General features: G+C 47.2%; 1 protein-coding gene across 1 annotated transcript; it reads left to right on the top strand.

The window, feature by feature from the left end:
- Nucleotides 1–231: 231 nt before the first annotated feature.
- On the top strand, nt 232–9,527 carry LOC138775098 (phospholipase A2 inhibitor and Ly6/PLAUR domain-containing protein-like; the record flags this gene model as incomplete). The annotated part of the gene is made up of 4 exons (XM_069955824.1): nt 232–268; nt 3,769–3,915; nt 7,850–7,990; nt 9,289–9,527. Coding segments are annotated over 4 exons (519 nt in total), but the record flags the coding sequence as incomplete, so codon positions are not given.

The raw sequence follows: 9,527 nt of genomic DNA, 5'->3' as shown, positions 1-9,527 counted from the left end.
TAATAATAATAATAATAATAATAATAATAGACTATTTATTCTTCTGTTCCTGGCAGACAAGCAGTATATCCCTGAGGACAGCTCTTCCCTCCTGATGAGGATTATCCATCGATATTACAGATGACTGATCTCTGTGCTGTGTGATGTCTCTCTAGGTGACGCTCTCTCTGCACAGTGTGTAGGGCTTCTACACCCTCATTGTGCTTTGGCTTCGTGTGATTTGTCCTTCAGGCAACATGCGGATCCAAATACCAGGAATCCACTATCGGTAAGTCTTAGGATTAACCGTACTAGAGATTAGCGAACCGGGTTTGGGTTCGAGTCGATCCAAAACCCGATCGTTCGACATTTGATTAGCGGGGTGCTGAACTTGGATAAAGCTCTAAGGTTTTCTGGAAAACATGGATCCAGCCATGACTATACCATGTTTTCCACATAGCCTTAGGGCGTTATCCAAGTTCAGCACCACCGCTAATCAAATGCCGAAAGTTCGGGTTCGGATCGACTCCAGCATGCTCCAGGTTCGCTCATCTCTAACCGTAACCTATTGTAACTTTTTGTAGTTTTTTTTTATGTAAATCAGGGTTATTCATTGTATACAGTTCTGTAACTTTCTAATAGGTTTTGCTGTCATTTCCTCACCAATTTAATAACTGCTTGGATGTGTTTCCTGTTCATATCCTTAAGCTGAAAACCTATGATGATCTAATAATTATCTTATTGAAGTCTGAGCGATACATAGAAGCAAACAATAGGAGAGGAGAGAGTTGTGCTCTGCACTGATACACTGTAACAATTCCAGCCCCTGTATAGGCAGGACAAGGTCCGGATAGGTAAGTATTTATAACTGTTTATTTATTTATGTTTATAATATGAATCTTTTTTATGACAACTCCTAATAAATATTAGTGTTATTTTTTTATATTTATATTTGAATACTTAATATTCAAAAGGAAAACAGATAAAATGGCACTTTTTCAAAGTTGCAAAGTTGTGATTACAAGCAGTTTTGCAACATCCTCTTTATTTTTTTTTAAGTTTTCTCTGTTTAAATTGAAGTTATACATCTGGCCTCTAGGTGTCTCCCTTCCTGTCAAACTATGGTCCATGCTCCATAAAGTGAGTTGCAATCACAAGCTCTGTTGATATTTTATTTTGGGTTTTTTTTTTGCAACAGTGACTCTTTAAAGGGGTACTCCGGGCCGGGGGTATTTTTCTGCTCTGGCCGGGGAAGGGGTGGTTATGGGCGGGTCTACCGGGCAGCGCGATCCTGGACCTAGCGCTGGAACCGGGGAGGTAAGTGACCTCCACGGTCCATAACCACCCCCCTCCCCGGCCAGAGCAGAAAATACCCCCAGCCCGGAGTACCCCTTAATACAAGCTTGCAGTGAAGCATGAATATTTTTTTCTTTTTATTCTTTTTACTTCCACTTTTGTCCAGCAGATGGTGAGGTGTTCAATGCTGGAAGAGGAGTAGGCAGTTGGCTAGGACCCACTGAAGAGCGGGGGACAGGGTGAAGGTTATAGACGTCTAATACACAGCTCTGTCTGTTAAGTCTCTTTTCTATAATGCTGTAGGAAATGAGGACTTACCTTACAATAAAAAAGGGACCTGTGGAAAGAAAAGCTTCCGCTTCATAGATTGAAAAAAACAAACATGATAGGACATGGGCAGAAGTTATCATTTCCGGTGTGTGCTTTGCCAGCTGCCTTATCTGTAATTTCCTATATAGATAATAGAGCCTTATCTACATGTAGCCATGGTTAACATGACCCCTGACTGAACAATTGTGCCAGGGAGATCAGGTAAGTCAGTTAGACCATCTGTGGCTTTTGTGGAGCTTGTGCACAATTCACAAAAGGTAATAACAAAGAACGCCACTGTAAGGTTTATTCTGCGGCACGGTGCAAGAGGAAAACGTAACAGCAATGGTGAACTCGCTATTTTTTTGCTCTTTTTGATGTTTATTGTATCAAAATTGAAGCAATTACATGGCATTAGCATCTCTCTTATTCATCTGTGTGTATATACGCAATGATGTATATACTACTGTGTGTATTAATTACACCCGGCAATCACTGGCACATTGCAGAGCCAGACAGAAAGGGTAAAGAAATGAATCCTTATAGTGCTTAAATGCTGGATTCTTTCACCCTCCCTACACTGACAATTTCACAGTGTTCTAAGCCCTACTTGGTCAGCTCTCCCTCCTTTCACTGACAATTTCACAATGTTCTAAGCCCTACTTGGTCAGCTCTCCCTTCACTGACAATTTTACAATGTTCTAAGCCCTACTCGGTCAGCTCTCCCTCCCTTCACTGACAATTTCACAATGTTCTAAGCCCTACTCGGTCAGCTTTCCCTCCCTTCACTGACAATTCCACAATGTTCTAAGCCCTACTCGGTCAGCTCTCCCTCCCTTCACTGACAATTCCACAATGTTCTAAGCCCTACTCGGTCAGCTCTCTCTCCCTTCACTGACAATTTTACAATGTTCTAAGCCCTACTCGGTCAGCTCTCCCTCCCTTCACTGACAATTTCACAATGTTCTAAGCCCTACTCGGTCAGCTTTCCCTCCCTTCACTGACAATTCCACAATGTTCTAAGCCCTACTCGGTCAGCTCTCCCTCCCTTCACTGACAATTCCACAATGTTCTAAGCCCTACTCGGTCAGCTCTCTCTCCCTTCACTGACAATTTTACAATGTTCTAAGCCCTACTCGGTCAGCTCTCCCTCCCTTCACTGACAATTTCACAATGTTCTAAGCCCTACTCGGTCAGCTCTCCCTCCCTTCACTGACAATTCCACAATGTTCTAAGCCCTACTCGGTCAGCTCTCCCTCCCTTCACTGACAATTTTACAATGTTCTAAGCCCTACTCAGTCAGCTTTCCCTCCCTTCACTGACAATTTCACAATGTTCTAAGCCCTACTCGGTCAGCTCTCCCTCTCTACACTGACAATTTCACAATGTTCTAAGCCATACTCGGTCAGCTCTCCCTCCCTCCCCAATGAGAAGCATTGTTGCAGGAGGTGCACTCGGCGAATGGTGACAGTTAAAGATCCTGTAACTTCCGCACCAAGACATTGTATCTCCCGGAGAGGGTGGTGGAGGGACGTCCATTAGTACCTTGAAGGCAGACCACGTTTTTCTGATAAGGGCTGGCCTGGGCCCCCCTGCTCCATGGGCCCCATAGCAATTGCGTGGTCTGCCTCCATGGTTGCTATGCCATTGGTTTCTGTATTGGTTTCTGCCCGTCCAAGTGTTGCATAGAGGAGGAAACCTCCCTCTAAACACTCTTTCTACCAATTTCTCTTTCTTTGTCCTTATTAAAACACTGACCCTTCACTCCATTATCTATCTGGATTTGTGTTCTATATAACTCTGTCTAAGATGTTCTCTCTCTAATGTCATCTTCACAAATGTTAGATTTCCTAATTTTGCTGACTGTCACTCACTTCTAAAGCCCTCATGATTGGTTGCCATACAGGAAGGGCTGACTGCAAGGCATTATGGGGAAGCATGGCGGAACTTAGGATCCATGAGTCATCATCATTATCACTACGGCTGACATTTTTATAGAAGTCGGAATATATTTAAAAAATTCAGGTGAAATTAAATTTGTGACAAATTCTTTCACTCATCTCTAGTTACAATCAATCACTGCTACACATTAATTAAGATCCGGAAGGTTTTATTTCTATGTTGGTTCTATTCCAAAAACATTGCCTTAAAAAAATTAAAAATCTTTGCTGTATTTATTTGTAGATGGAATCACTACTACAGTTTTCCAAAGGGGATGCACAGACCCGGCTCAATGTAATGCTAAGAGCAGCCTAACCCTACAGAACGGACACATCAGCATTGCCCTTTCATGCTGCGGCACTGACTCATGTACGCCTACTATTCCACAATGTAAGTCATCCATAACTGCATTTTTTTTAACCTAGGCTTTTTATAGTCTGTTTTGAGCTCAAATCTATTGGTGATGATTGATAGAATCATTTACATGGAAATGCGCAGCCAATAAGTTGTGATTGGCCCTTGCACAAGGTCTTCTGCAAGGGCCAGTGACTGAGAATGAACATTCTCACATTTATATGAATGTTTGGCTGATAATCACGAGTTTTCATAATAGCATATGCCTCCTCTTGAGCAGTTAGTTTCCATGGTGTCCTAGCATAGGGAACCACAGAAACAATATGGAGAGCAGGGACACCTGTTATTGTGATGGGAGTTCCTGCTTCCATACAGTACAGTGATGCGCTATACAATGCTGTTTACTGTATGGCCTGTTGGGGTAAGAAGATATACTGATACTATACTTACTCCATGGGCTGGCAGCTGTGCACCTGATTCAGGGAATTTAGGTCGGAATTGTGATTGATTTAGAAACTTATTTATGACCTGATTCTAACAAATCTCAAGGAATAAATCTTGAGAGGTTTGTTTCATCACCATAAGGCTACATTCACACAACGTAAATTATCAATTAATCACAGCCATTTTGCAATTTGCAACAACGGCCGTGATTAATTTGATTATTTCCCATTGTGCTTCAGTCAATTGGATCCCTAGCGGCCACGGCGGAAAACTGACCTTTCAGTTTTGTGCGGCCGCTGTTCATTGAATAGCAGACGCACAAAAATGTCAGTTTACACAATGGAGAGTGGCAGCTACCGCCGGGTGAATTAGGATGCGGGCACGCACTGCACTGCAGACAGGGGCGTAGCTAATGTCTCCTGGGCCCTGGTGGGAGAGGCCAACTTGGGCCCCCCCCCCCCTCCTTTCACGACCAAGTGATGCTATTGGTGTGTATATATATATATTATATATATATATATACATACACACACACCAAGACAGATATTACCAATAACACCAGCATATTGGAAGAAGAGTATTATCACCGTACATATTATCGCCATACTGTTACTGACCAAATCCTGTATACTGAGACCAATATTACCAGTAATACCAGTATATAGGAAGGAAACATTACCGCCACACCACAACCACTACCATCACCCACCATATTGTTACTGACCAAATCCAGTATACTAAATCACCTCATCCAGTCATATAGAGGTGGCCCCAGCTCTACACAGGCTCTATACACCATATACATTACTGTGCAGTTATATCAGGTGACTCACAGGAGACGTCTTTTCTGATCGGAGTTCTTCCCTTTTCATCTTCTTCTCCATCTGCCCTGGGCCCGTTATGAGAACTTCTCCGAGCCACGAATCCACAGAATCTGCCAGACAGACATATTAGTCTCCTCACTCTGGCACCATCCTCATCTATATACATACTGCACATTTGTATTGGCCCCTTTACAACACCTTATTTAGTGTGACCCCCTAATAATATATGCCCCCCCTCTGTGTATTCCCTCTCCCCCTATGTTGCCCCCCCAATAGATGGCCCCTCTCCCCCATGTTTGCCCTCCTATAGATGGCCCCCTCTCCCCCCACCCTCCCTTATAGATGGCCTCCTCTCCCCCCTCCATATAGATGGCCCCCTCTACCCCCCTCCCTTATAGATGGCCCCCTCTCTCCTCACCCTCCCTTATGGATGGCCCCCTCTCCCCCCTCCTTGATAAATGGCCACCCTCTCCCCCCCACCCTCCCTTATAGATGGCCCCCTCTCCCCCCTCCCTTATATATGGTCCCCTTCCCCCCTTCCCTTATAGATGGTCCCCTTCACCCCCCTCCCTTATAGATGGTCGCCCTTCACCCCCCGTCCTCCCTTATAGATGGCCCCCTCTCTCCTCACCCTCCCTTATGGATGGCCCCCTCTCCCCCCTCCTTGATAGATGGCCCCTCTCTCCCCCCACCCTCCCTTATAGATGGCCCCCTCTCCCCCCACCCTCCCTTATAGATGGCCCCCTCTCCCCCCCTCCCTTATAGATGGCCCCCTCCCCCCCCCTCCCTTATAGATGGCCCCCTCTCCCCCCTCCCTTATAGATGGTCCCCTTCACCCCCCCCCTCCTCCCTTATAGATGGTCCCCTTCACCCCCCCCCCCCTCCTCCCTTATAGATGGTCCCCTTCACCCCCCCCCCCTCCCTTATAGATGGCCCCCTCTCTCCTCACCCTCCCTTATGGATGGCCCCCTCTCCCCAACTCCTTGATAAATGGCCCCCTCTCCCCCCACCCTCCCTTATAGATGGCCCCCTCTCCCCCCTCCCTTATATATGGTCCCCTTCCCCCCCCCTCCCTTATAGATGGTCCCCTTCACCCCCCCTCCCTTATAGATGGTCCCCTTCACCCCCCGTCCTCCCTTATAGATGGCCCCCTCTCTCCTCACCCTCCCTTATGGATGGCCCCCTCTCCCCCCCTCCTTGATAGATGGCCCCCTCTCCCCCCCACCCTCCCTTATAGATGGCCCCCTCTCCCCCCACCCTCCCTTATAGATGGCCCCCTCTCCCCCCCTCCCTTATAGATGGCCCCCTCTCCCCCCCTCCCTTATAGATGGTCCCCTTCACCCCCCCTCCTCCCTTATAGATGGTCCCCTTCACCCCCCCCCTCCTCCCTTATAGATGGTCCCCTTCACCCCCCCCTCCTCCCTTATAGATGGTCCCCTTCACCCCCCTCCCCCTCCCTTATAGATGGTCCCCTTCACCCCCCCTCCTCCCTTATAGATGGTCCCCTTCACCCCCCCTCCTCCCTTATAGATGGTCCCCTTCACCCCCCCCCTCCTCCCTTATAGATGGTCCCCTTCACCCCCCCCCTCCTCCCTTATAGATGGTCCCCTTCACCCCCCCCTCCTCCTCCCTTATAGATGGTCCCCTTCACCCCCCCCCCTCCTCCCTTATAGATGGTCCCCTTCACCCCCCCCTCCTCCCTTATAGATGGTCCCCTTCACCCCCCCCCCCTCCCTTATAGATGGTCCCCTTCACCCCCCCCCCTCCTCCCTTATAGATGGTCCCCTTCACCCCCCCCCCCTCCTCCCTTATAGATGGTCCCCTTCACCCCCCCCCTCCTCCCTTATAGATGGTCCCCTTCACCCCCCCTCCTCCCTTATAGATGGTCCCCTTCACCCCCCTTTCCTCCCTTATAGATGGTCCCCTTTCCCCCCACGCTCATAGATGCCCCCCTCTTTCCCCCCACCCTGCAGGCTGATAAAAAAACAAAACAAAACTTAACTCACCTGACAACGCGCTCCCACGTTGATCCTCACTCCTTCGGTCTGTCCCCGGCTGCTGCGCAGCTGCCGGGGGTGTCGCGTCTTATCCCCGGCAGCGCGCGCATCCCAGAGCTCCCTGCGCGCCGGAACCGGAAGTCAGGGCCCAAGGCGCGCAGGGAGCTCTGGGATGCGTGCGCTGCCGGGGATAAGACGCGACACCCCCGGCAGCCGCGCAGCAGCCGGGGGAAGACAGAGTCGGACTCTTGTGACTGCAAGCAAAACAATGCTTGCGGTCACAAGAGTGATTGATCGGGAGGGCCTTGCGGGGCCCTGAGGGCCCCGCGGGCCCCCCTCTGTAGCGGGCCCGGTCGCGGCGGCTACCCCGGTAGCTACGCTACTGACTGCAGACCTTAATAAGACATTAGGAATAGTGTAAACTAGATCTGATGCCCATTGCAATGAGTAGCTCTTGTTATCGAGGATGACTACTGTTTGTGTATTACATGGACGTTCACTGATTTCAATACATAATGAAGATGACCACTGACCAAGCAGTCTCCTGGTTAAAACTAACTTTTATGATGTTAATAGGCTTTAGCTAAGGTTCAACCCCTTTAACTAATTTATAGACTCATCTATGACCAACAATAAAATATACAGTACATGTCATATGAACCATTTCTCTCTCTTTCTTTTTCTTTTTCTCCTGTTTGTTTCCAGTACCACCAAAAAGCTCCACCCCTAATGGAGTCGTCTGCCGAGCCTGCAGATCTGAGACTTCTTCCTGGTGTTACACCTCCGATACCTTACAGTGCACCGGGGAGGAGAATATGTGCTTTCTCCAGACAGAAGAAGTAACAGGTAGGAGAAATTGTTTCTTTTCCTCTTTACTTTTGAGGGAACCACCAAAGACTGAAAGATTCTCACAACTGTGCCCACTAATTCTGATATACCCACGATGCAAAAGAACACTCCAGAGACACCATCACAGGTCTCAACATAATGAGCCCAGGGGGCAATGTCCTAGAATACACTTACATCGAGACCTGTGATGGTGTCTCTGTGGTGTTTTTGGTTGATCTCCCTGAGGTCAACCATCATCTCTTTGCATGATATACCCACTGTGGGACCAGTAGAATGATAAAAGGGTTTCTGGACAATTCTACTACTTTAATACTTTAACAAGCCACCGTGTCCATTAACCCCTTCCAAACCCCCTCAATTTCAACTTTTGGCTTATGTTTCCTTCGTCTTCATCTTCTAAGTCCTATAACTTTTTATTTTTCAGTTGAATGACCAATGAGAGCTTTTTTTTTTGTTTTTTTTTTACCCTTTATTTAACCATATAATATTTTAGGAGATAACATTTTTAATAAAGGGATAATTTATCATTTTTTTATTTTTTTTACCCGTCTAGAGGAATATCATAATCAATCATTTAATTAGTTACATAGTACAATGCAATGTATATGCATTACATTGACCTATATGATCAGCCCTCTGCCTGGACAGCCTGCCACATTCTATCAGATCAGACACAGCAGGCACGAGGTCTAGCAGAGGCCTTGAGATGATATGACAACTGTTCAGCAGCTCATGATTCTTCCCACTATATAGAGTTGAATCTGAATACTGTTTAAACATATAGTAAAAGAACCTGATTTCTGAAAACCCAGGTATATGGCAGCTCTATTTTCAGACTAAGGCTATGTTCACACAACGTGAACGACCGGCTGTTCTCTGACCCCGGCCAGGTCACGGAACGGCCGGTCTCTGCACAGATCATCCTGGCCGGTAATGCAGTACCGGCCGGATAATCTTTATAGCCGTAGTGTTCTGATGCAGGAGCATCAGTGCGCGCCCGTCTCAGGACTCCCCATAGAACACAATGAAGCAAGCGGCCAGAGCCACTCACTTCATTGTGTGAACTGACAGGGTTTCCTACGGCCGCAGCTGATATGTCAGTTCTTTGCGGCTCTGGCCGGGATCCCATAGAACAATAGGCCGATGGCAACAACAGCCGTACTTTTACATAGTGTGAACATAGCCTAATTTATGAAATCTATAGTAAAGGTGGTGGCTATGATCACCAAGACCAATGTTTATGTTCATGTATAAGGCCTCATATGGTGTTAAATCTCTTGTATGTATCTTTGCAGGAGGAGTCTCATCTTCGGAGGCTTTTCGTGGATGTGGGACAAAATCCCATTGCGATTTTGGCAACAGTTTGGAAAAAAATCACGGATCATTAATTAAAGTATCGGTTTTCTGCACCAACGATGGTATAAGTGTCTATAAAGCCATCATAGCTCCCGTTATTACCTGTCTCCTGCTGCTGAAATTGTTCTTCTAATTTAAAGGGAACCTGTCACCCCCTGTGCTGGGGCAGAGCCCGGCC

This window comes from Dendropsophus ebraccatus, unplaced genomic scaffold (genome assembly GCF_027789765.1).
Source record: "Dendropsophus ebraccatus isolate aDenEbr1 unplaced genomic scaffold, aDenEbr1.pat pat_scaffold_1341_ctg1, whole genome shotgun sequence".
Taxonomy (NCBI): domain Eukaryota; kingdom Metazoa; phylum Chordata; class Amphibia; order Anura; family Hylidae; genus Dendropsophus; species Dendropsophus ebraccatus.
Note: the sequence above shows the minus strand (reverse complement) of the source record. Positions and strands in the feature narration are given on the sequence as shown.